The following is a 27390-nucleotide window of genomic DNA, read 5'->3' on the forward strand; positions in this document are numbered from 1 at the left end:
TACTATTATGGTATTATTATCAATGAGTTTCTTTATGATTAATTGATTTATATATTTGGGTGTTTTCACATTGAGGGCATAAATATTTACAATTGATAGATCTTCTTGGTGGATAGTCCCCTTAATTATAATATAATATCCTTCTTCATCTCTTGTTAAAGTCTTTATTTTAAAGTCTAGATTGTCTGATATAAGTATGGCTACTCCAGCTTTCTTTTGATCACCATTAGTATACTAGATGGTTCTCCATCCCCTTTGTTTCAATCTGTGTGTTTTTAGGTCTAAAATGGGTCTCTTATAAGCAGTATATAGATGAGTCTTATTTTCTTATCCATTCTGATACCATATGTCTTTTGATTGGAGCGTTTAGTCCATTGACATTGAGAGCGAGTACTGAAAGATATGAATTTAGTGCCATTGTGTTGCCTATAGAGTTGGTGTTTCTGGAGATGTTCTCTGGTCCTTTCTAGTCTTTGTTGCTTTTGGTCTTTCTTGTTTTGTCTTTTCTCATGCAGAGTCCCCCTTATAATTTCTTGCAGGGCTGGTTTAGTGGTCATGAACTCCTTAGTTTTTGTTTGTCTAGGAAATTCTTTAACTCTCCTTCTGTTTTGAATGACAGGCTTTCTGTATAAAGAATTCTTGGCTGCTTATTTTTCTGATTCAGCACATTGAATATATCCTGCCAATCCTTTATGGCATAGGAGATTCTTATGTATATTTAAGTTTGAGAAACACTGTCCTACTCAAAGCATGGTCCTTGTGCCAGCAGCACAAGCATGGACTGCACTTGTTAGAGATTCAGTATTGCAGCCTTCACTCTAGACCTACTGAATCAAACCTGCATTGTAACAAGACTCTCAGTAATTATGAATATTCACTCACACTTGGGAGGCACTGCCTCAAGCATAAAGACATTTAATGATCTCGCATGACAAGGAGTCCAAGTGTGAACAATTGAAGTCTGGTGAAGCATCCTGATGAGGTCATCAAAGACACAATCTCCATGCCTTTTCCATTACATTAAAATGTTCATTACAAGCAGCTGGAGAATATCTTGGCAACTAGTCTACATTCAAAGAGTAAAGAAGGCTGGGGCGCCTGGGTGGCGCAGTCGGTTAAGCGTCTGACTTCAGCCAGGTCACAATCTCACGGTCTGTGAGTTCAAGCCCCGCGTCAGGCTCTGGGCTGATGGCTCAGAGCCTGGAGCCTGTTTCCGATTCTGTGTCTCCCTCTCTCTCTGACCCTCCCCCGTTCATGCTCTGTCTCTCTCTGTCCCAAAAATAAATAAACGTTGAAAAAAAAATTTAAAAAAAAAAAAAAAACAAAGAGTAAAGAAGGAGCTACTGCAGTGGCCATTTTACTGGTTCCTCAACATCTGCTCTCATGTCTCTTATCAATGTGGCATCCAGCTGGGGTGACCAGCTGTCCCATTTTTCCAAGGACTGAAGAGTTTCCCCAGATGTGGGAAGTTTGGTGCTAAAATTGGGACAGCGCAAGGAAAACTGGGATGGTTGGTCACCTGAACTCGCTTCAATACAGAAGTCAGATCAGGTTACTCCTCTTTTCAAAATCTGAGTTCCTATAATCAAAATCCAGAGTGGTCATGGAGCATCTCCACGAATCAGGCACTTGACCACCCTTACTTCTGGGAGTCAGCATCCTACTATTTTCCTCCTAGTTTCCTTGTAGTTCTCTTTCCAGCTGAACTGCTCTCCTCACTCCTTCTCAAACAGAACAGACTCACTCCTGCCTCAGGAATGGCAGAGGGCTTTCTGTTCCCTCCCAGAATATTCTAGTGTCTTCTAATTCTAATTCAGAATATCTCTAATGTCTTCATGATTCATGTGCATTGCAAGTCTCTCTCCAAACACCACCTTCACAATGAAGCTGTCCCTGATCGTTTGATGGTTAATGGTCCCAGATTTCTCTATCACCTTTCCTTGCTCGACAGTACTCAGCACTGCTAAACATACATTTACTTATTTGGTTTACTTCTTCTGTTACTCTACCAGAGTGTCCATGCCATGAGGACAGAGGTTTTGTTTGTTTGTTTCATTCACTGCTGTATACTCAGTGCTTACAACAGTATCTAGCACGTGGTACATGCTCAATAAATATTCTTGTGTATGATGAACTTGCTGATTGGTCCATCCTGTTCCTGGTTTAGTTCTTACACTTTCTGCTACCATCTGTCTTGATCATCATTTCTCATCCCCATGCCTCCTTTTATTTATGTTATATTTATGCTTACACACCGATATTTACCTGATAGAAAAGACAGAAATCTTGTTGATGGCTACATTTAGAAGACAACATTGCTAGTGTGTCAGCTTTCTTCCATGATACCTCTCCCTTTGGCACAGAAAGTGCACCCCATGTGCCATATAACTTTATCCCCACTGGCCATTGCCAGGTGCAATAGTGTGGCCACCCAGGAGGGGTCAAGTCATTGACTTTTTGTCTAACCAATCAGATTTCCTCTCTTAAACATTTGAACAAAGAGACCAGAATGGACCTGGTGGGTGTTCAAAAAACAATATTATTCTAACTATTAAAGAGAAAGTCATTTAAAGACACTTGCTAGAGAACAGTAAGGCAGACTTTTTTCAAGAGGGGGAACTTTGCAATGGGTGTAGGGACCAGTGCAATAGGGTCTTGTAGTGGGGAAGAAGACTGGACTCAGTTCTGATTCCATCAGAGATAAGTGGAGATTTATATACAAGGATCAGGGTCAGGGAATGGAAAGTTACCAAGAGGAAACATCAGGGGTCAGAGGCATTCTTACCCAGGGCAAGTGAGGATAGTAAGATAAGGAGGGTGTTCAGACACCACGGGTGGGGGATGTCTGCTGAATTGATTTAGGAAGACTCTTGTTCAAACTGGATTCTATAAGGACAGAGAGGAAAGCCCGGGTTTAACCTAGTCTAGCTGAGGTCGGAAAGAGTCTCTGAAGTCCCATTGAGTTGGCCATCAAGAACCCTGTTCACCATCTGGAGAAAGTCTTCAGAGTGAAGACAACTGAACCAAGTTGTAGAGAAAAGGAACAGTAAACATAAGACTCTATAGCACAGCAGTTAATGGCTGGAGCTGACGGTCAGAGGTACCCAAGTGGGGAATTCCATTTTCAACATGAAAGTCGCTCAACCTTCCTAACCCCTCTCTCCCCCCTCTCCTGCCACAATGTATGAAATCTCTAAGTTCTCAGTTCTCCTCTTGGAATAGCACAGTATTCCCTCAATATTGATGTCAACTCCAGATTTCACTACCTAGGACATAGACAAGATATTTAATTTAGCTTACTTACTAGAAAAATCATCCACTCTTCAGCAAGAAGTGGAGGGTGGCAGCAGGTATCTCTAATGGGGATCTGGGCTACCCGGCGGGTGAGATCAGACAGAGGGAAGTTCTAAGAAGTGAGCCCTTTGAGGGTAAGGAACTAGGAAATAGGACAAGTCTTATTTGTATGTCTGCTTGCAACAGTCAGGGTCAGGGTCAGGGTTAGGGAGAGGATAAGAAAACCCATTTCAATGTAATTTCTGCATGGCAAAAATACCATGAAAAGCAGGAAGAAAAGTCACTTCTCTACTTCACAGATCATATGCTAAAAGTCTGAATTATAGAACTGAAATGTTCCTATTTTACTATTATTTGTTAACTCATTCTCGCATTTACTTACACTAAATTTCACACGTTAATATTTTATATCTAGTTCTGTGGTTTTGATTCAGTTCATTTTTTTTTCTCTCCCTCCTGAGCTTTACTGAGGTATGATCAACAAATAAAATTATATATAATGAAAATGTACCACGTGATGTTTTGATATACATTGACACTGGGAAACAATCACCACAGTCAAGCTAATTAACGCACCCATCCCCTCACATGGTTACCATTTTTTGTTTTTGACGAGGACATGGATGATGCCCTGTCAGTATATTTCAGGTATACAAGCCAGTATTGTTAGCGCTAGTCTCCATGCCCCCAGAATTCATTCATCTTGCACAACTGAAACTTTACATGCTTTGACCAGTATCTCCCCATTTCTCCCTGCCCCCAGCTCCTGGACCTGTCCTACCCTCTGCTGTTAGGTACTTGACTTTCTTAGATTCCACATATAAGTGAGATCATGCCATATGTGTCCTTCTGTGACTGGCTTATTTTACTTAGTATAACATCCTCCAGATTGATTCGTGTTGTTGCAAATGACAACATTTCCTTCTCTTTTCAGGATGACTAATAAATGTGTGTGTGTGTGTGTGTGTGTGTGTGTGTCTATATATATATATATATATATATATATATATATATATATATATATATGGCACATCTTCTGTATCCACTCATCCCTTGATAGACCTCAGGTTGTTTCCATATCTTCGCTATTGTAAATAATGCTGCAATGCACATAGGAGTGCAGGTATGTTTTACATGTTGCCAAGCATGCAGCTTTGGCATGGTGGGTGCTGCCTTGGCTCATTAGTGCCCCAACATCAGCAATGCTCTACTTGCCTAGTCCTTACTTCTGGGTTCCACAAGTGATTAAGTGACCAAAGAATTCTGCAGTGAGCATGATGTGGATACCCATGGTGTATAGAGTTTGTATTTGTGATGTTGCCTTTAATTAGACCTTGACCTGACCTGTGGAAATTACACCAACAAATTGTGGTCCTCTTGAAACCTCCAAGACTCCTTGAGAAATAGGAAATAAGATTCTACAGTTCCCTCTCTGTTATCAGTTAGAAGGTGGGGGAGCTATGACCAAGAGGAGAAATTTCTCCTGTGTGCTGAGTGTTAAACATCTTATTTTCTTTGGTTCTAGAACAGCTATAGTATTCAATTGGATCTGATGGAGGGCTGGCCTGAGGGGCAGTTCCTGAGAGGGGCATGTCCAACTTTCTAAGACTGTGTTAACATAGGCACAGTTTTTAAATTGTTTTTATTTGCTTGCAGATACAAAGTCCAATGTCCTTAGAGGTACAAAGAATATCAAAAGTAGTGGTCAACTGGGGACCATTTGGCACCCCCACAGCAGACAGTAATGTTTGCACAGTTTTGGTGGTCATGATCTGGGGTGACAGTGTGCCTGTCACTTAGTGGGTGGAGGCCAAGGGTGTTACCTAACACCTTCCAGTGCAGCCCAGCTCCTGCGATGAGGAATTATCCAGCCCAAAATATGCTAAGGTGCTAAGGCTGAGACACCTTACCTTAAAGGAAGGCATGAGAATTAAAAAAAAAAAAAAGCTTAATGGTACGAGCTAAACCAATAACAACAAAAACCTGCCAAATGGGGGCAGGAAGCTTCATAGAAAAATTTATCAGCAAAAAAGTCAAAATCTCCATGAAATTTTGACCACTAATATGGCTGACCTTTTTTTTTTAAGTTTCAGTATAGCATATCTTGCTTCTCTGGACTTGTCAGCATGTCTATATGAAAATCAGAAGGTGACAGAGGACTTGGAATTTGGAGACAGCTTCAACCAGTGCACGAGGCTCTTCAGGGAGCCCCAAGTCATTTAAATGGAGTTGGAAGAGAATTGAATTCTCTGTGTGGTGTTAAAAGAATCTGTTCCAAATGGGCAGTGAGGGAATCTTACCATTCTCTTTCTTTCCTCTCTCTATGGCACAAAACAGGACACTTTTTGGTCCCCGGGACAGTTGGTGTAGTAATCACAGTGTTAATAAAAGGGGAAAGATCTCAGAAACTAAGGTTGTGAAGGAGCGCTTAACAAAAAAGCCTGGTGGGGGTGTAGCACTGTGACAGGCTGGGCTCTGTTGCTTACCTGCTGTGTTATCTTGGGCAAGTTCCTGAACCACTATGACCCTCAGATTCCTTTGCTGTAAAATGGGGCAGATAAGAGGCTCTGCTTCTTGAGAATGTCAGGGGGGAATCCATGAGATAGTCTACCTGGAAGGTGCTTATCAGGGGTAAATGGTTACTTCGCCCTGGCTATCACTGTTGGTCAGACTCCTTCCCTGTGTACCTGCTCGATCAGTTGTAGCTGTCCACATCAAAACCACTATTTTTAAATTTAATTTTTTAAAATTTCTTGAGACATAATTGGCACATAACATTGTATAACTTTAAGGTGTATACCATGTTGGTTTCATATGCTTATATATGGCAATGGAATAACCACCTTAGCTTTAACTAAACTCCCATGGCATCACATAATTACCATTTCTATTTTGTTGCAGGAACAAATGAGATGTGCTCTGTCAACTATATATTACCATATATTACCATATATTAAGGTATATAATACGGTGCTGTTGTCTATCATCACTATGGTGTGCATTAGATCACAGACCTTACCTGTGTCCTAGTTCCAAGTTTGTGCCCATAAACATCTCCCCATTTCCACCCCACCCCCCCATCCCTGGTAGCCACCATTCAACTGTCTGGTTTTATGAGGTCAATTTCAGCACCACTATTGAATTGGATTGGTAGGAGATAGACTTAAACAGAGAGGTAGAATTACAGGACTCCACGGTCTTACATTCAGGAGAGGACATGTTGCTTCTTCAGCGTTTAAGGAGCCTCACCCTGGCTGATGGGTCCAAATGGTCCCCCTTCCCCTCTGTTCTCCTACTGTGTCTTCTCTTCTTTCCCCTTCCCCCTGGTAAAATCTAAGCCAGAGTTACAGGGCAAGGTGAGCAAGGACGAAAGTGTTAGGGAGTGGTCAAGCTGTTTTAGTTCCTTCTGGGGAAGGCACTTGAGGTCTGCAGTAACCACATCCATAACTGACCACCTGGGTCCTGCTACCTCTCAGAATCTTTGAGCTGGCCCCTAGTTTCTGGGGTATAGGGGAGGGGGCTGTTCCCCTTAAGCTGACCTTGGAGTTGATGTTGGTTCACAACCCACTTGGGAAGTTCCCAGGTGTGATCTGAAACCAGCTCCCTTGCTCGAGGGCAGGGAGACACTGCAGAAAGAGGCAGGCCCCTTCAGGTATGGAGGTCACAGTTTTAATAAGCAAAGGGAGCTTACATATGATGTTTGTCTTGGGCAGGAGCAAGACAAATGGATCCCAGCATTCATCTGCCAAATCTTGTAAGTTTATAGAAAGAGAGGAGGCCTTAACTGGGTTCAGTCACACATAGACCACATCAATATCCCAAGGCTATGTCCTTAGAACACCCTCTGGAAGCAGGAAAGGAAAGAGGGACCCATATTCCAAGGAAAGGGGTTGGAATAAGGAGGCTCTGAGTGCCTGGTTTCTGCTCATGGGTCAATCTGTGGTCACGTCTTTTCAATGACCTTCCCCAACAGTTGAGCTGGCAGGTTTAAGAAACAGAAGCAAAGTCTGGGTCCTAGTGGTTTCGTCAAACAACCAGAACTGACTCATACAAAAAAGCCAAGGTGGGGTTTAACTGCTAAGGCAATCAAACTTTTTGCTTAAAAAGCAGAACTTTGTTCATTAGTAAATGGACATTTGGGCTCTCTCCATAATTTGGCTATTGTTGATAATATTGCTGTAAACATTGGGGTGCATGTACCACTTCAAGTCAGCATTTTTGTATCCTTTGGGTAAATAGTAGTGCAACTTCTGGATCTTAGGGTAGTTATATTTTTTAACTTTTTGAGGAACCTCCAATGCTGTTACCCAGAGTGGCTGCACCAATTTGCATTCCCACCAACACTGTTCCTCTTTGTCCGCATCCTCGCCAACATCTGTTGTTGCCTGAGTTGTTAATGTGAGCCATCTGACAGGTGTGAGGTGGTACTCAGTGTGGTTTTGATTTGTATCTCCCTGATGATGAGCAACGTTGGGGATCTTTTCATGTGTCCATTTGCAATGTGGATGTCTTCTTTGGAAAAGTGTCTATCCATGTCTTCTGCCCACTTCTTCACTGTATTGTTTTCTGGGAGGTATTGAGTTTGATAAGTTCTTTGTATATTTTGGATGCTAACTCTTTATCAGATATGTCATTTGCAAATATTCTGTAGGCTGCCTTTTAGTTTTGTTGATTGTTTCCTTCCCTGTGCAGAAGCTTTTTATCTTGGTGAGGTGCCAATAGCTCATTTTTGCTTTTGTTTCCCTGGTCTGTGGCAATGTGTCTACTAAGAAGTTGCTGTGGCCAGGGTCAAGGAGGTTGCTGCCTGTGTTCTCCAGGATTTCAATGGTTTCCTGTCTCACATTTGGGTCTTTCATCCATTTTAAATTTATTTTTGTGTTTGGTGTAAGAAAGTGGTCCAGTTTCATTCTTCTGCATGTCACCATCCAGTTTTCCCAACATTTGTTGAAGAGACTGTCTTTTTTTTCCCCACTGGATATTCTTCCTGCTTTGTCAAAGATTAATTGACCCTATAGTTGTGGGTCCACTTCTGGGTTCTCTATTCTGTTCCATTGATCTATGCACCTGTTTTTGTGCCAGCACCCTACTGTCTTGATGACTATAGCTTTATACCTTAGCTTGAAATCTGGAATCATGATGCCTCCAGTTTTGTTTTTCTTTTTCAGGACTGCTTGGTTATTCATGGTCTTCTGTGGTTCTACACAAATTATGCTAAGTGAAATAAGTCAGTCAGAGAAAGATAAATACCACGTGATTTCAGTCATATGTGGAATTTAAGAAACAAAACAGAAGAACATATGGTAGTGGAGGGAAGAGAGAGAGAAACAAACCATGAGAGAATCTTAGAGAACAAACTGGGGGTTTATGGAGGTGGGGGTGATGGGCTAGATTTGGGATGGATATTAAGAGGGAGCAGTTCCCAAACAACAGCAGACAGATTTGTGCCCATTTGTCAAGGCTGTCCCCCAGCTGTGGAGAGGGAAACACCACTCTGTCCTTGCAGGTCTGAGCTCTTTCCTTTGGCTCTAGTTGCAAATGGATGCTTTCTCCACCAACATCCCCACACACCACCTTTTAAGTAGACTTTGTTGTGTTTTTTTAAGAGTTTTTTTAAATTTGTTTTTTTAATATTTATTTATTTTTGAGAGACAGAGAGCACAAGCGAGGAAGGCACAGAGACAGAGAGGGAAACCCAGAATTCAAAGCAGGCTCTAGGCTCTGAGCCAACAGCACAGAGCCCAACGCAGGGCTCAAACTCACAAACTGCGAGATCATGACCTGAGCAGAAGTCAGATGCTCTAGCGGCTGAGCCCCCCAGGCACCCCAAGTAGACTTTGTTTTTTATTTTTTTTATTTAAAAAAAATTTTTTAACGTTTATTTATTTTTGAGACAGAGCATGAACAGGGGAGGGGCAGAGAGAGAGGGAGACACAGAATCCGAAACAGGCTCCAGGCTCTGAGCTGTCAGCACAGAGCCCGACGCAGGGCTCGAACTCACGGACCGTGAGATCATGACCTGAGCCGAAGTCGGACACTTAACCGACCAAGCCACCCAGGCGCCCCGACTTTGTTTTTTAGAGCGGTGTTGGATTCACAACAATGTTTAGCAGGAATAGAGAATTTTTATATACCCCCACCCCCTCCTTGCACAGCCTCACCCACTATCAACATCTGGCACCAGATGGTCCTTTTGTGAACCTACAATGTCATGTCAATATCACCCAAAGTCCATAGTTGACATTAGGGGTCACTCGATGCTGTACCTTCTATGAGTTTTGTCAAATGTATGATGACGTGTATCCACTGTTATAGTAACAAACAATAGTTTCACCACCCTAAAATTACACTAAAAAACTCATCTATAAAGGGTGCCTGGGTGGCTCAGTCAGTTGAGTGTCTGACTTAGGCTCAGCTCATGATCTCACAGTTCATGAGTTCAAGCCCTGCATCAGGCTCTGTGCTGACAGCTCAGAGACTGGAGCCTGCTTCGAATTCTGTGTCTCCCTCTCTTTCTGTCCCTCTCCCGCTCACATTCTGTCTCTCTCAAAAATAAATAAACATTAAAATTTTTTTAAAAACTCATCCATATGGGTTGCTTAAAATGTCCTTTTATTTTTTTGAGGTGGGGCATGGAAGAGCACAGGGGGAGGGAGGGAAGGAGACAGAGACAGAGAGAGACAGAGAGAGAGAATATCTTAAGCAGGCTCCCTGCCCAACACAGAACCCGACACAGAGCTTAATCCCACAACCCTGAGCTGAAATCAAAATGTTGAATGTTTAATTGACTGAGCCACCCAGGCACCCCTAAAATGTCTTTTAACAACAATTTTATATATCTAGGGAGTACATCATGATAGTTTGATATACATATACATAATGAAATGATTACCATAGTCAAGCTAATTAATATATCCATTTCCTCACATTTACCTGTGTGTGTGTGCGCGCACACATGCGAATGTGCCTGAAATCTTTTAGCAAATGTCCAATATATATTACAGTTTTATTAACTAAAGTGAGCATGCTGTACATTAGGTGTCAAGACTTATTCATCCTACATAACTACAACTTTGGAATATTTGACCAGTGTAGATGGATACTTAACCGAATAGAAACCAAAAACTACTATAAAACTGGAAAGTATTGAAAGACAGACATGCTAAGGAACTGAGTCTACTGAGACTTCCCTTCTTAGGATATGAATCAAGTGAAGATTCTCAGAATTGGTCTCAAGTGGGGTTTGCAAATTCAGGGGAATCTTATTTCACAGAGATACTTTGGAGCTCATACATAGGGGGGTGTGGGACAGTCCCAGAAAAGCTTTAAGCCCTCTCAAACCTCTGTCAATGAGAGGAAATACCTCCTCTTTCATGGTTCATGTCAAATTTTCTTTATCACATGGCTTAATGTTGGGGAAAGGCAATGAAAAGCAAAAATCTTAACCCAGAAAGATGTGCCACAGAAGTCTAAGAGGAGCAAACCGGTTTTATTATGGAATAAGTGTTAACCAAGCATGCTTTTGCTTTTCCAGTGCCTGATACTGGGCTTCCGGGCTATTGGTAGATTTATCCTGCCAAAATGCAAGCTCAAATTTGTTTGAGTAAAGGACGTTGACCTTGCAAAGGCTTCTTCCCTTCATATAACAAGCCTTGTTTCTGACAGGGCATCAGGGATTCCTACCTTGTTCTCACAAACCTCACTTCCCAGTTAACCGCTGGAAGGCACAAAGAGAAAGCAGTGCTAGTTACGCTCTACCTGCAGAGTGTGGAGGAGGGCTGTCCTTGCAGCTGAATCCAGAGATATGGAAGAAACACGGAAGGTGGAAAGGCAGTATGAGTAAGGAATCACAATGCTGGTAAGCACATCTCCCCTTGCCCATTGCCAGGTCTGTTCTAATGAGTTTGTACATCACCCCACAAAATCGTCCTGGCTGTGCTGGAGTATAGATGTTCCCACCTCTATTTCAGAAAAAAAGTGTATAAGGTCTAGGCCTCCTAAATGTTGGAAGAGCCAGGAATTGGACTCTCCAACTTGGTCCAAATGTGCATTCTTCTCTCAACCAGTACACAAACAGCTGGTCATTCTGGAATTTCATTGATGTTATTGTTTTCTTCATGGACCCACAGTCCAAAGTTTAGAGCTAGCCAATTTCATTAGGTACTACAATGTCAGAAGAAATAAAGAGGATGTGGCTTTAATTTTAGATTAGAGACATCTCTTTATGTCTTAAAATTTTTCGAGGAAATACAGGCCAGCAAGAAGATAATATAAACCATCTATGATTCTGGAGAGTCAGAGAAAGCTACTCTAGCTTAGTTTATAGTTAGGGATTGTTGCATAACAAGGGACCACAAACATCACACTTATAATTCATAGTTTCCATGAGTCAGGAGTCAGGGCATGGCTTTTCTGGGTGTCTCACAAGACTGAAATAAAGTGTTGACCAGGTCTGGAGTCTCATCTGAAGGCATGAACAAGGGAGAATTTGTTTCCAAGCTCACATGGTTTGTTGGCAGGATTCAGTTCCTTGTGGGATGTCTTTGATCAAAGTCAGTAAGAAAGCATCTGCTAGCAAGGTGGGAGTTATAGCCTTACGTAGCATAATCGTGAACACTTTCATGTTTGAGTTTCACTTTCACCATATTCTTTTGGTCAGAAGCAAGTTGCCAGACCAGCCCAAATATAAAGGGAAGCACTTCCACCAAGGTGTGGATACCAGGAGACTGGGGAGTGGGTCATGGAGTGCCATCTTAGTTTTCCACCATGCTCAGTGAGGTGGTTCCTGCATTGGACGCTCATTAGGATCATGTGGGACATTAAAAAAAGGAAAATACTAGTGGAAGACCCACTTGGGGATGGAGCCTGAGCATCAGTAATTTTAAAGCCCCCCAAGTGATTCTGATATACTGCCTGGGTTGAGAAGTACTCGGTATACTGCTTAAGGGCCAGACCTAGTTGACTGACCTGGGTTTAAAAGAACACCTGGTAGATGCATGGCCTTGGGTTAGTATCTTTATCTCACTGAGTCTCTGTTTCTATACCTAGAAATCTTGTATATATAAATGTTATATAATATATAATTGTCCATTATATAAAATACATATGTTACATATACTCCTATATGTGTATATGTTATACTTGTATATTATTGTATATTATATATATATGTATATATATATACATATATATTATATATATACACACACACACACACACATACACACACACACACACACATAGAGAGAGGTCAAGATATCCTAACCTCCTCTTCAAAAAAAATAAATTTGCAGTGATACCATTCATATGATCTTTATTTTGTGTGTGTTTGTGTGTGTATGTGTGTAAAATATGCTATTCCTATTTTAAATATACTAATGTTGCCAAGACTGTGACTTTACTCTTAATGGTAAGGATGGAAGGTTTTTTTTTTATTCTTTTTATTTTTTTTTTTAATGTTTATTTATTATTGAGAGACAGAGAGACACAGAGTATGAGCAGAGAGAGGGGGAGACACAGAATCAGAAGCTGTCAGCACAGAGTCTGATGCGGGGCTCCAACCCACAAAGTCAGTCACCTAACCAACTGAGCCACCCAGGCACCCCTTTAAATTCTTTTTAATGTTTATATATGTTTGAGAGAGAGAAAGAGAGACAGAGTGAGAGCAGGGGAGGGGCAGAGAGAGAGGGAGACAGAATCCGAAGCAGGTTCCAGCCTCCCAGCTGTCAGCACAGAGCCCGATGCGGGGTTCGAACTCACAAACTGGGAGATCATGACCTGAGCCGAAGTCAGGCACTTAACTGACTGAGCCACCCAGGTGCCCCTGGGAAGGTTGATTTTTGATACGAATGTGTGCAGATGCTGGTATTTCATTCCATGGGGGGTATATTATTTTGAGTCCTTTGTGGTTCCTCATGGCTCTAGGCTCAGACAGCAGAGGGCATAGGGAAACTTCAGTTGCCTACAGCTGGGTGGGAAGGTTCTCTCAGAGCTTGATGCTGACATTAATCAAGGTGTGCATAAAGGAAGCACTGAGTACACTCTTTCCCTTTTCATGGAGTGTATGCTGATTAAAAAAAAAAAACGCAAGGGAGCTAAACCAGAGTGCATATTTTCTGCAATCCATGAGGCTAAGGGACCTCACCAGTCTCATTCACTGCTATGGCTTGGCTCATAATAGGTGCCCAAAGGGTATGTGCATTAATGATTTCCTGTAATCATATGGTAACTCCTTAAGGCAGTCGCTATTATTATCCCAATCTTGTAGATGAGGAAATTGGAGATAGGGAAGATTAAGCCACTGGCCCCAGGTCACCCATAGCACCTCACACATAGCAATCTGAATCGCAAACACCATGGTTCTTGCCAACATCGTTTTGAATGCACTGCCTCTCTTGGTGATTTGGAGATTGTTCTGTCTGCTCTGCCTTCCCTTCCTGGCCTGTGATTCAGTGCTGGGTTGAAGAGCAAAGGGCAACAGCCCACACCCACTTGGAAGGCTAGTATCAGAAAACAGAAAATAACAAACATCGGTGAGGATGTGGAGAAATTGCAGCCCTTATGCATTGCTGGTGGGAATGTAAAATGGTGTAACTAGATGGAACTTTTTTGGTTCCTCAAAAAACTTAAACACAGAATTACCATATGACCCGTAAATTCCACTTCTGGGTATACACTCCAAGGAACTGAAAGCAGGAACTAAAAGAGATATTTATACATCCACGTTCACAGCAACATTATTCACAGTAGCCAATAGGTGGAAACAACCCAAGTGACCATGGACAGATGAATGGAGAAACAAAATGTGGTCCATCCAGACAATGCAATATTATTCAGTCTTAAAAAGAAAGGGCGTTCTGACATCTGCTACAATACAGATGGCCCTTGGGGACATTATGCCCAGTGAAACAAGCCAGACACAAAAGAAAAAATGTTGTATTATCCCACTCATACTTGGTCCCCAAGGGAGACCCATCCATAGAGACAGAAAGTAGATGGTGGGATCCAGAGGCTGGGGGAGGGGAGTTAGTGTTTGCTGGGAACAGAGTTTCCATTTGGGAAGATAAACATGTTCTGGAGATGGATGGTGAGGATGTGAATGTGCTTAATGCTACTGAAGTGTGTGCTTACCCATGGTTAAAATGGTAAATTTCCTGTTATGTGTATTTTATCACGATAGTAATAAAGAGTGAAGGTGGCTGGTTAATTCCTAGTTTACTTTTTGAACTTGGCTAAATGCCCAGGGGGGTTGGCCTTTTTTCTCCACACTAATCAGGAGCAGTCAGTCCATGAGCATTCAGGCTTTTCTTTTTGGTGTTTGGTGCAGAGGATTATCATATTGGAGCAGGCAGGCAAGTGGATGTTGCTGTTGACCAAACATTCTCTGTGTTTTAGCCATTGAAACAGGGACGCTTAAGAACTGCACACTGAAGAAGACATTCAGGCTGAAGGCGGAAAAACAGACCATGGATGTTCACTGAACCACCATTGAGCAGGAAAGCTTGGGAGGTAGAGTAAATGGTGGCCCTAGAATTTAGACAGTAGTCCAAGAATCTTCCCAATGGAATTTCATGTTGCTCCTATAAAGCAGTTCCTAAAAGCCCTTTATTGTTACTTAGTAAGTTCTGCGACGACAATATAAAGCCAGAGTCTGGGAGATTCGCATTGGGCTTTCATAGCCAGAAAAAGAAAAGCATCCAATTTCCTATTCTGTTTACTTGGGATGTGTTGGAGCGAGACTAGAGGGGATATTAATGATTTCCCAGGTTGGTTCCGGGCTTAACTTGCCTCTACCCTGCTCAAGGCTGGTTTTCTTAAACGTGAATGTCTTTTCCTTGCACCTGAACAGTGAATGGCTCCCAATTTCCTAGAGAAAGTTGACAAACCTTTTAGCCCTCTCTTATTTTAATTTCTGAATATCTGTGTTTATATGTTATGCATTTATTTTTTTATTTAAGTTTTACAATTTTTAAAAATTTTGGGGGCGCCTGGGTGGCTCAGTAGGTTAAATGTCTGGCTCTATTTCAGTTCAAGTCATGATATTACTGTTGGTGGGGCCGAGCCCCACTTTGGGCTCCACGCTGACAGGAGGGAGTCTGCTTGGGCCCTCTCTCTCTCTCTCGCTCTCTCTCTCTCTCTGCCCCCCTCTCTTTGTCTCAAAATAAATAAATAAACTTAAAAATACATAGAAATAAAAACATAATTTTTAAAAGTTTTTACTTGAGGTATAATTGACATAGAACATTATATTAGTTTCAAGTGTACATCATAATGATTTTATATTTGTCTAGCTCATTTTTAAAACTGTGCATAGTCTATCTTTCATGACCTTTACGATTTTTCTTTGACTACTTTTCGTAAGACCTTACTCTCCTGCGAATTTACCTGCTAGCAGCCTTTTCCTCCTCATTCACTTCCTTGCTCCCTCCTTCATTTATTCCCTGTATCTCCTTCTTGCTCCCTTCCTTCCTTCTTTCTTCCTCTTTTTCTCTCCCTTCCCTTTCCTTCCTTCTCTCCATCCACCCATTCATCCACCCATCCATTCTTCCCTGCATCCATCCATCCACCCATGCCTCTATCCATTCTGCCATCCATCTACTTACCCACTCATCTATCTACTAACCTTCCTGCTTTCTCACCTTCCTTCCTTTTTTCCTTCCCCTGTCCCTTCATTCCTTCCATTGATTCATTGACTTAGGTCGAAAATTTTCAGGAATATACTAATGACTTCACCTTTTCCTAGCTCCAACGTAAAGTTAGTTATTTAATATCTTTAATCTTTTCCTTGACTGTAAAATGCCAAAGAAAATTATGCCTATGCTTATCTTAAGAGTGGGAGTAAGGATGAAATTATCATTTAAAACAAAAAATACATTAAACATTAAATAATTATGACTTATGTGAATGGCTCGACAAATTGTCCCAAAAGGCTAAGTAAATTGGAGCAAAAATTATTTTTTTCCAATGGTCTAGCATCCTATTCAAAAATGAGCATTAACACAGATGATCCCTTACATCATTTATTTTGCCATCAAATGGGCATCATTGAAACTACGTGCAGTTTTTCTTCTTTATCCCAAGTGCTGTTGCATTTATATCTTATGCTTCTGTTGGTCCCCATAATTGACGAGAGCTTTGCATCTGAGGAAAACCTAATGATGAAGGAAAAGTTGCATAATTTCTACCTGAACTCCAAGGTAGTAAGTGATACAACGAGATCCAGGAAGAACACCTCACTCTCCATATCCATTAATTTCGCATTTTACCATGAAAGGTGTGTGACAACCAGGTGACTCTATTACATCCAGAGGCATTTTGTAATTAAATGAGAATATTTCCATGCTGAAGAATTCACCGGTGAGAAGTCTTTAAAAATGAGGTAGATTCTCACTTGGGGCACCTGAGAAGCTCAGTGAATTAGATGTCTGACTCTTGAATTCAGCTCAGGTCATGATCTCACAGTTTGTGAGATGAAGCCCCAAATCAGGCTCCAAGCTGAGAGGGAGGAGACTCCCTGGGATTCTCTCTCTCCCTCTCTGTCTCTGCCTCTTGTGCTCTTTCAAAATAAATAAATAAACTTTAAAAAAAAAAAAAGAGTGTCACTCATCTATGAGACATGGTGTTGCAAAATCCAAAATGAGCCAAAGGTGATGTGGTTGCCTTGGAAATTAGGGTACCCATGAGCTGTACTGGGGAGACAACTTCAGAATCAGCCCCTCAACTGTCCTCCAAGGCTCTGGACCGATCTGACTGGTCAAATTGGTCCAAATAAAAGTGGTCAGGTTTTAAGAAGGCACCAATCCAGAGCTAGCACAGGAGATGAGTGACAGTCCTTAGGTATTTTTGAGTTGCTTCTTAAGTGCCACAAGCAGGCATCATACCAGGCACATTTCAATAGTTTCTAGGTTTCAGAACTTTGCCAAAATTAAAGATCATTCTGCTTTCTTCAAAGGGGTTCTACTTGCTGTGTAACTAATTACCCCAGAACTTGGCGACTTAAAATGATATGCATTTATTATCTCACTCAGTTCTGGGAGTGAGGAATCCAGAATGGCTTCTTTGGATGGTTCTGTCTCAAGGATTTTCTTCAGGTTGCAGTAAAGATGTTGGCTGGGGCTTGTCACCTGAAAGCTTCACTGAGGCTGAAGGCTTTGTTTTCAAGGTCGTGCCCCCATGTGGCTGTTGGCTTGAGGCCTCTTTCTCGCCACCTGGGCTCTCTGAGAGCTGCCTCAATGTCCTCATGGCATAGCAGCTCGCTTCTGCGAGTGCTCCGTGAGAGACTGTACTTAAGGGAGTGGAATTAGGCTTGGCATTTTGATGGGAGTGCCAAAGAATTGATGGACATTTTTTCTTTTTTTAAAATGTTTATTTATTTATTATTTTGGAGGTGGGAGGAGCAGAGAGAGAGAGAGAGAGAGAGAGAGAGAGAGAGAGAGAGAATTCCAAGCAGGCTCCACACTGTCAGCATAGAGCATGACATAGGGCTCAATCGCACAAACCATGAGATCATGACCTGAGCTGAAATCAAGAGTCAATGCTTAACCAGCTGAGCCACACAGGTGCCCCAAGAATTGATGGACATTTTTTAAACCACTAAAGGGAGATTATAGCTTCTGGAGCTGAACAGTATGCATTCAAGTCCCACCTCCCTTCCCACTCACTTCTTAGGAAAGTTACCAGCCTTCCATGCTGAGTTCAGCCCAGAATGCTGCATTTCTGCTACTGATAATAGCAACATGCATTGTTGACATGTGGGACAAATAAGTCAATGTATATAAAGCCCTTAAAATACTAACCAACCTCAGCAAATGGTACTGGGAGTATTGGATATCTGCATGCCAAAGAGTGAAGTTGGACACCTACCATATACAACATAAACACAAGATGGATCAAAGACATAATGTAAGACCTAAAACTATAAAACTCCTAGAAGAAACATGACAGCAGCGCTTGATGACATTGGATTCCACAAGTGTTTCTGGGTATGACCCCAAAAGAACAGGAAACAAAAGTAGAAATAGACAAAAGGAGTATATCAAACTAAAAACTTCTGCATGTCAAAGGATACAGTCAATGGAGTGAAAAGGTATCCCAGGGAATGGGAGAAAATACCTGATAATGGATTAGTCTCCAGCATACATAGAGAATGTCTACAATTCAACAAGAACAAAATAACTCGATTTAAAAAAAAAGGGCAAGGAATCTGAATAGACATTTCTCCAAAGATGCTATACAGATGACCAAGAAGCACATGAAAAGATGCTGAATGTTACTAACCATTAGGTAAATGTAAATCAAAACCACAATGAGATATCACCTCACACCCATTAGTATAGATATTATATATATAAAAAAAAAACAGCGTGAGGACATAGAGAAACTGGAACCACTGGAAACTGGAACTGGGTAGTGCTGGTTAGGAATATAAAATAGCACAGCCACTATGAAAATAGTATGATGGCTCCTCAAAACCTTGAACCTAGTACTACCATATGAAATAATACAGAATAGTATTTCACTTTAAAAAGAAACACAATTTTGATATATGCAACAACATGGATGAACCTTAAGGACACTACGCTAAATGAAATATGCCAAACACAGAAAGACAGTATTTACTTACTGTAATATTCCACCTGCATGAGGTCCCCAGGGTAGTCAAAGTCATAGAAACAGAAAGTATAAGGGTGTGTGCCAGGTGGTACAGGAAGAGAAATGAAGAGTTGTGTTTTAATGGGTATAGAGCTTCAGTTTTACAGAATGGAAAAATTCTAGAGATGGGTTACACAACAATGTGAATATACTTAACATTACTGCACTGTCCACTCAAAAATGGTTGAGATAATAAATTTTATGTTATGCATTTTTTTACCATAATAGAAGCTTTTTTTAAAAAATGTCTGACACATGGTAAGCATCCCCAAACTTTAGATACTGTTACTTTTTAGGCTTGACCTTTGATTTTTTTAAAAAATTCAATTAGATGGGAATTTCAGGACACAAGCAGTGGTGAGCACTTAGAATATATTTTTGCTGCCCTTTTATTTCCTATCAAAGATATTCCTAAGCAGTATTCAGACACCATTCCCTCTTTTCCAGCTCCTGGCTGAACATAGGATATCTTTTTTTTTCTTACAAACACCCTTAGACCTAGATTAAGGAGAGAAACAGACTTTGTCTCCAGCATGTAATCAAACTTTGTGGGCATCGGGGCGCCTGGGTGGCTTGGTCGGTTAAGCGTCCGACTTCGGCTCAGGTCATGATCTCGCGGTCCGTGAGTTCGAGCCCCGCGTCGGGCTCTGTGCAGACAGCTCAGAGCCTGGAGCCTGTTTCAGATTCTGTGTCTCCCTCTCTCTCTGCCCCTCCCCTGTTCATGCTCTGTCTCTCTCTGTCTCAAAAATAAATAAACGTTAAAAAAAAAATTTTTTTTTAAAAAAAAAACTTTGTGGGCATGATTGAATGACTGTGTGAAAGTATTTTGGCCCCGTTTATACCTCCCAGTGGGGCCCATTATAGTAAAGTTGTTCATTATAGTAAAGCTTGATAGGGCAAATCTTTTTATGTGTCATTCAAAGAACAGTCAGCCAACATTTTTGTGTACATACTATATTTGGGGGGGGGGTGTTACTTAACCTCTTTGTTTCTCTGTCCCCTAACACATAAATCTGGGACAATAACAGAACCTACATCACAGATTGCTGTGGGGGTTAACTGAGTTATTCTATGTTGAGTCTGTACAATGGTGCCTGCAAATGTAGATATCTGTCAATGTTATCTGTGGTGGTGATGAGGACAATTACAAGGGACAAAAGAACTATTAGTTGGGAATTCAACAGATATAGTCTCTTCTCCAGGAAATCACATTGCCTTGACATCAAAAATGATCTTTTTCCTTCCTCTTCTCATTTACCTTACAAGTGAGACACGCAGTCAGGTAGGGTGGTTAAGATTCATAAGCATCCACTGGACTGAGAACCATCTGCTCAAAAATGGTTAAGATGGTAAATTTTGTGTTGCGTTCTGTATGTTTTACCACGTTAAAAAAAAAAAGCTGCCAGCATTTAAAAACTGAGATTTTGCATGACAATCCAGATTTCCAGGTTTTTGTATTTTGATTTTTATTTATTTATTTATTTTTTTATTTTTTTTTTAAGAATGGAAGCACTGGCGATATTGAGCTCACATTCTTGTGTGGAAACCATTGCTGGGGCTGAAAGTAATGTGGCTTTCCAGATGGGTCATGTGGCACAGTTTCAACCCCTGTTTATTCATTCCCTAACGGTGGCCTGTTTGACAGATACATGCTGCCTGCCTGACCCTCCACAGGCATTTGAGTTTGCCACCATGAGCTGACGTAGAGAAGTATCAGGAGTCAACCTAAGCATCCTGCTCTGCTCAACTGTGTTCTGTTTACCTCACATCCCCCTTTCCCCAGGGAATGGTGGACATTGTTCTCCGTGCACCCATCAAATTCTCCCAACCCTTGTCTCCCCTGCAGGTGCTGTGTTCCATCATCGCTGGTGTGCTGCATTACCTCTACCTGGCCTCCTTCACCTGGATGCTCCTTGAAGGGCTACAGCTTTTCCTAACTGTCAGAAACCTCAAGGTGGCCAACTACATCATTACGGGGAAGTTCAAGAAGTTCATGTATCCTTTTGGCTACGGGGTCCCAGCTCTGATTGTAGCTGTGTCTACAGGTGTTGGACACAGCAGTTATGGGATACATACTAAGTAACCACGGTGTCTTTGTCATGAGGAAGTAATAATATATGTATGAACTCCCATGTATTGAACATCTACTACCTGCTCTGTTGCAGGTGCTGTGGGCACCCCAGGAAACAAAGCAGACAATAAGCAAATAGACATGGAATATGATGTTAGGCTACAATAGGTGCCACCACAGAGAGGCAAACTAGGGAAATGGGAATATATGTGAGCTAATAATTTTAAATAGTGTGGTCAGGGAAACCACTGAGGTAAACTTTGTATGTCATATGTTATTTGACTTTTTAGATGTCTTACTGTATTAATTTCCTATTGCTGTGCTAACAAGTTAGCTCAAACTTGGTGACTTAAAACAATGCAAGTTTATTATCTTATTTTGAATTCTGTAGATCAGAAGTCCAACCGGGTATCACTTAGCTAAAATCAAGGTGCCAGCAAAGTGCATTCCTTCTTGAGGTTCTAGGGGCTTTTCCAGCTTCTGGGGGCCACCCACATTCTTCAGCTTATGTCCCCCATCCTCTATCTTCAGGGCCAGCAACATTGCATGTCTCTGACCATCCTTCACATCCCTTTCTGACTTTCTTCTGTCTCCCCTTTCCCCTTGTAAGAACACTTGTGATTACATTGGATCCACTCAGGTAACCCGGGATAATCTCCCCCATTCCAAAATCCTTATGTTCAATTATATCTGCAGAGTCCCTTTTGTGTCACAAAGTAGAAATTCACAAGTTCTGAGCATGAGAACATGGATATTTTGGGGGTGGAGAGAGGGGCTCACATTATCCTATCACATCTACAAATTGACCTTCTTTTTTAATTTCTTCTATCTTGCAAAATTAAATTTAGTAACAAGTGGGCAATCCTGGGTTTAAGGTGTTGATAACTTTTGGAAAAGGACGAACGCACAAGAGTATCCATTGAACTAATCAGTGAACAACTTCCTTTTGAAATACAACTTGAAAAGGCACTGTCATTTATGGATAAAAATTGGAGTTGAAACTAAATATTTTTGTTACCGAAAGCCAAATATACATTTATCCTATTTTTGGTCCATTCCAGTGGTTTTCAACTAGGGGTGATTTCATGCCCCACAGGGGACATTCAGCAGTGTCTGGAGACCTTTTTGGTTGTCACCACTTGAGGGAGGGGGTGGCCAGAGATGCTGCTAAATGTTTTGTGATGCACAGGCCAACCGCACAGTGAAGAACCACGGGCCCAAAATGCCAGTAGAGCCAAGGCAGGGGAGCTCTGGTCTATTCAAAGCCCCTGCTCTGAGTTTGTAACTGAATTCTGATAGCGGAAGGACATGGTGGCATTCATTGAGTCCTCTATGCTTAACTGAATGTCCGGGGTTACAATGCCCAGAAGGTAAGTCTTCCATGAATGCTAATCATTGTTAATTTTTTCTCAGTGTTAATGGTTGTCACCTATTATATTATTTGTTTCCCCCTGACCCAGTTGCTGTAATGTTTTAGTTTAGGGAAAGGTTTTTTAAGTGCATTTTCTTCTTTTTATGAAGAGCTGGAAAGTTGTTTATTCTCTTTTTCAGCTGCTGGATCAGCTTCCTTTGAGCCTCATGGGGCCTGTTTTTGTTATTATTTTGGTGGGTTTATAATTTTTGTCATTACTTTGAATGTAGAAAATATGTTTCACTGATGTGACAAAGGGATAATTTGATAATGACCTATTTAAATTTTCTCTAGAGTCCTTGAACTTAAGGCAGAACATGCCAAGAGATTGTAGGCCCTTTTCTTGTGGAAAGAGTCACATCTGAGTTGAAACTGAGACATCACATGAAATAAAGTTTCCGATGTTAATCTTGCCTGCACCACTGATGATGTGGCTTTTTCAAAAATATTTGGCCAAGTCAGTCAGAGAAAGACAGATATCATATGTTTTCACTCATGTGGGTCTTGAGAAACTTAACAAGACTATGGGGGGAAGGGAAGGGGAAAAAAATAGTTACAGAGAGGGAGGGAGGCAAACCATAAGAGACTCTTAAATACAGAGAACAAACTGAGGGTTGAGGAGGGATGGGGGAGAGGGGAAAGTGGGTGATGGGCATTGAGGAGGGCACTTGTTGGAATGAGCACTGGGTATTGTATGTAAGCATGGTAATCTACCCCAAAAACCAAGAGCACATTTTACCCACTATATGTTAGCCAATTTGACAATAATTATATTTACAAAAATAAGAATAAATATTTTTTAAAAAGTTCAAAATGAAAAGAAACAATTTTGGCCAAGGTCAATCACCTTTTTGAAATTATAATGAGAATATTTAACATGAGCTGTATTCCTGTTAGTAAAAGTTTAGGTGTAAAATGCAGTGTTGTCGGCCATAGGCATGATGTCATACAGCAGAGGTCTAGAACATAATCACCTTGCATGACCCAAACTTTATACCTCCTGAGTCATAACTCCTGATAGCCTCTCTCTCCCTCACCATCTCCTGAGACCGCCATCCTACTTTCCACTTCTATGAATTTGACTTGAGTTTGACTGTTTTAGGTACCTCATGTAAGTGGAATCATACTGTATTTGTCCTTCTGTGACTGGCTTAGTTCACTTAGTGTAACGTCCTCAAGGTTAATCCATGTGGTCACATATTGTAGGGTTTCCCTCTCTTAGGGCTAAATAATATTCCACTGTGTCCATCTGATTATCTAACTAGCTATTTCTATCATAAATTATTTATCCATTCATCTGTTAACGGACACTTAGATTGTTTGCACATCTTGGCTATTGTGAATAATGCTGCAATGAATATAGGAGTGTCGTAGACTCAGGGTCTGGAGTTCTCTCCTGTCCAGCAATGCAGGATTGAAATACAAGAGAGGCTAATGTCTGGGAGGAGACAAGAGCCCTGAGTAAGTGTCCTTGCTCCATTTTTATTAGGATCAGAAGGCTTATAAGCACAAAGAGACAATGAAACTGTGAACATTAACTCATGGGCATGGGGGAAAGGGGATTTTGAAGATATGCAGTGTTAGGGGGTTGGGTTAATAAAGAACAAACTCCTGGCCCCGGCTGGATCATTGTTTACAGCAGACATGAGGCCCCACCTCTGTTTACCTAAACTTGCCTAGGGGATAAGAAAGAGCATGCTACCTCAGGGTCAACAAGGCATCTTTCTTTTGTTAATTAGCTCAGGCTCTGGGAGACTTTGCTGCTGATCTAAAGTCCCTTTTTTCCCATTTTTGTCCTTCCTTCCTGTAAAAGCAGCTTTCTGCTATTGTACTAAGCTGGGGGGCGTTTCTGCCCTGAATACCTAATCTTGTTTACTCATTTTGGATGCTTCCATCCTGAGATTTCTTATTCCTGTACCTTTGTGTCCTATACTGGGGGCCTTTGCCCTGTTTACCTAACTTTGTTTACCGATCTTGGATGCATGCATCCTGTGACTTTCTATTTCTTTATGCCTTGTTAACCCATCAGTGTAAGTTCAGGGAATTCCTGTTATTCCCCACCTAGGAGTATGCGTATCTCTTTGAGATTCAGATTTCAATTCTTTAGGATAAGTACCCAGAAGTGGGATTGTTGGATCATATGTCAGTTATATTCTTAGTATGTTGAAGAAGCTCCATATTGTTTTCCACAGCAGCTACACCAATGTATTTCTACCAACAGCACACAGCATTCCAATTTCTCCACATGCTTCCCAACACTTGTTATCTTTTTCATTTTCAAATAACTTAAAATTCACAAGAAGTTGTAAAAATAGTACAGAGTCCCACATACCCTTCACTCAGCTGTCCCTAAAGATATTAGGGTTTTTTTAATGTTTATTTATTTTTGGGAGAGAGAGAGAGAGACAGAGAGCAAGTGGGGAGGGGCAGAGAGAGAAGGAGACACAGAACTCAAAGCAAGCTCCAGGCTCTGACCTGTCCACACAGAGCCCGATGTGGGGCTCCCAATCCATGAACTGGGAGATCATGACCTGAGCTGATGTTGAACGTTTAACTGACTGAGCCACCCACGTGCCCCAAGATGTTGAAAAACATTTAATACATGATTTTAAAATACGATTATACAAAAGGCATGCCAATGGGGGAGGAAACAAAACCCTCAAAACCTTAGAGAAGATAAGCACCAAAATGGAAATAGTGCTTATCTCTGTGTGTGAATTTCTTCTCTGGAATTTCAGATAAGTTCTGTTTGTTTTTCTGCATTTTCCTAATTTTGGATAATGACCATATGTTGCTTCTCTGATCAGAAAAAAAATGGAAGCTAATTTTTAAAAAATCACGGTGTACACTGAGTTTTAGGAATCCTAAACATATTTTACAAGTTTTGAGAATGAATACCTGTCACTTCCTATTTAATTACAAATATTGGGTATTAGCCTACTTTAAGCTCTGCCCTTCATGTCACTTCACAGATCAACTTGTCCTTCTATTTGACCACCCTATGGATTTTAAAAGACCAACTTAAGTCCCTCAACAATGAAGTATCTGGGATGCAGAACACAAGGTAGGTAGGCGCAGAGCTGGAAAACTGGAGGGGGGGTTTGTTTTTTTTCACTGCCTAAAGTGAGGGCAGTGATTCTAACCCGGGGGCCATTTTCTGGGGACCGTTTTGGGTTAGGCCAATAGGGGAGGGGGGGGGTGAAGAGGGGAAGGTTGCTACTGGCATCTAGATGGTACAGACCAACGATAGTGCTAAATATCCTACAACACACAGGACAGCCCCCGCCACAAAGATGACCCCCCCCCCAGGGGTGTCTGGGTGGCTCAGTCGGTTAAGCATCCAACTTCTGCTCAGGTCATGATTTCCTGGTTTGTGTGTTCTAGTCCCACGTTGGGCTCTGTGCTGACAGCTCAGAGCCTGGAGCTTGCCTCAGATTTTGTGTCTCCCTCTCTCTGCCCCTCCCCTGCTCGTGCTATGTCTCTCTCTGTCTCTCAAAAATAAACATTAATTTTTTTTTTTAAAAAAAGGTGATCCGCCCCCAATGTCAGGAATGCCAAGGCTAAGAAACCCTGAGTTAGGAGAATAATGCTTTTTCAGTTTTGCCATTTTTATAATTTGGGGAATTTATATGGTCCAGGTGAAAATGAAAATTTATCCAGTATATGAACCTCTAAGGATGTATTTCTGCTAGGAATCATTTTCAGTACTTAATAGTATGAAATATATGTTGTACTTAATATTGTATTAACTTATTGTTTTACACAGGTGTCATTTAGGTATGTAGGAAGAACAATAGATCGGGAGATAGCTGTCATTGAAAAGATAATGTTATAATCACAGACCCCAAAAGGAAGGGAATGCTGTGTCAGGAGAGGGGAGATATCCTGGGGGAAACACCGGAGTTGGCTAGCAGGCAGAGGCACAGGGGAAATTGTAGGCAAGCACCTTTATTGTGGGGTGTGTGGAAAGGAGGTGAGGCAGGATACACAGGTTTAGGATGGACTAGTTTGAATAGCCATTGGGCTCCTGGGTATAGGGGCTGTCCTGGGTTGTCTGGTACCTGGTCCTGGGGTAGTTAAGGCAGGTGGATAGTCGCCTAGAGTGTGAGAGCCCCATAAAGGAGGTGGTTGAGGGTGTGGGCCCTGGGTTGGTTGGTTTGCATTTGAAAGGTACACTCTAAGAATTGACTAACCCCATAAGGGGCAGTCCCTCCACAGGGTCAGTAGGATTCCAGTTGTGACAGCAACTGAATACGGAAAATAAAAAAACACAGTTAATACACTTATAGTATATAATTATAATAAATGCCATTATGTTAATATTATGAATGTTGGAACATTTCCCATTTCATTATACCAAACATAAATTACTTTTTGTGTATATGTATTACTTTCTATAAATAATTACATGGCATAAATTATATCACAGTCACATTATACGATGCTAGCATTACATATCAGTCGATCCCTTTAACACTCCTGCCAGAGGTTACCATGTTTAACGTCTGACATTCTTAGTCCCAAGCCTTGAAGCAAGAGTAAATATGTGATAGAAAGCGTTGCCGTGAGCCATAGAGCTGACATTGTTCTGCTTCTTGGTTTTGGCAGGATGCTGACGTTCAAAGCCGTTGCTCAGGTTTTCATTCTGGGCTCTTCTTGGGGCCTTGGCTTCTTTCTGGTGGAAGGAGTGCTGGACCCTGTCAGGTTGGTGATGACCTTCACCATCATCAGCATCCTCCAGGGCGTCCATGTCTACTTGTCCACTGCCTTCTGAATCACAAGGTAAACCAGTGTCTCCTCCCCATGTTCCATGGCCCCTTGGTGTCTCATGTTTTACTATTTTCTGTCTCCTGGGCTTCTCCATTGCTTGCATGGTGGTGTATGTGTGTATGCACGGGGCTCTTTCTTCCATATCATAATGTTTGTCCCAGAGACCACCTTTTCAGGATTTATCTTTCTTGCTTCC

The 27390-nt window shown here is 41.5% G+C and overlaps 1 protein-coding gene across 3 annotated transcripts in view; it reads left to right on the forward strand.

Moving 5' to 3' along the window:
• The window catches only part of LOC121013870 (adhesion G protein-coupled receptor E4-like), a 92467-nt gene that overhangs the window by 56408 nt on the left and 8669 nt on the right, over positions 1-27390 (forward strand). For 2 of the 3 annotated variants that reach the window (XM_040449681.1, XM_040449680.1), the window contains exons 17-19: positions 20789-22618; positions 25397-25488; positions 27033-27206. In XM_040449681.1, the coding sequence (XP_040305615.1) occupies positions 20789-21025 (237 nt within the window). In that variant the 3' untranslated portion in view covers positions 21026-22618; positions 25397-25488; positions 27033-27206. Of the gene's footprint in view, positions 1-14685; positions 14800-20788; positions 22619-25396; positions 25489-27032; positions 27207-27390 lie in introns of those variants that run through there. The other variant, XM_040449683.1, reaches the window with a different exon arrangement.

The sequence above is a fragment of the Herpailurus yagouaroundi genome, unplaced genomic scaffold (assembly GCF_014898765.1).
Source record: "Herpailurus yagouaroundi ecotype Mexico unplaced genomic scaffold, PumYag 200, whole genome shotgun sequence".
NCBI lineage: Eukaryota > Metazoa > Chordata > Mammalia > Carnivora > Felidae > Herpailurus > Herpailurus yagouaroundi.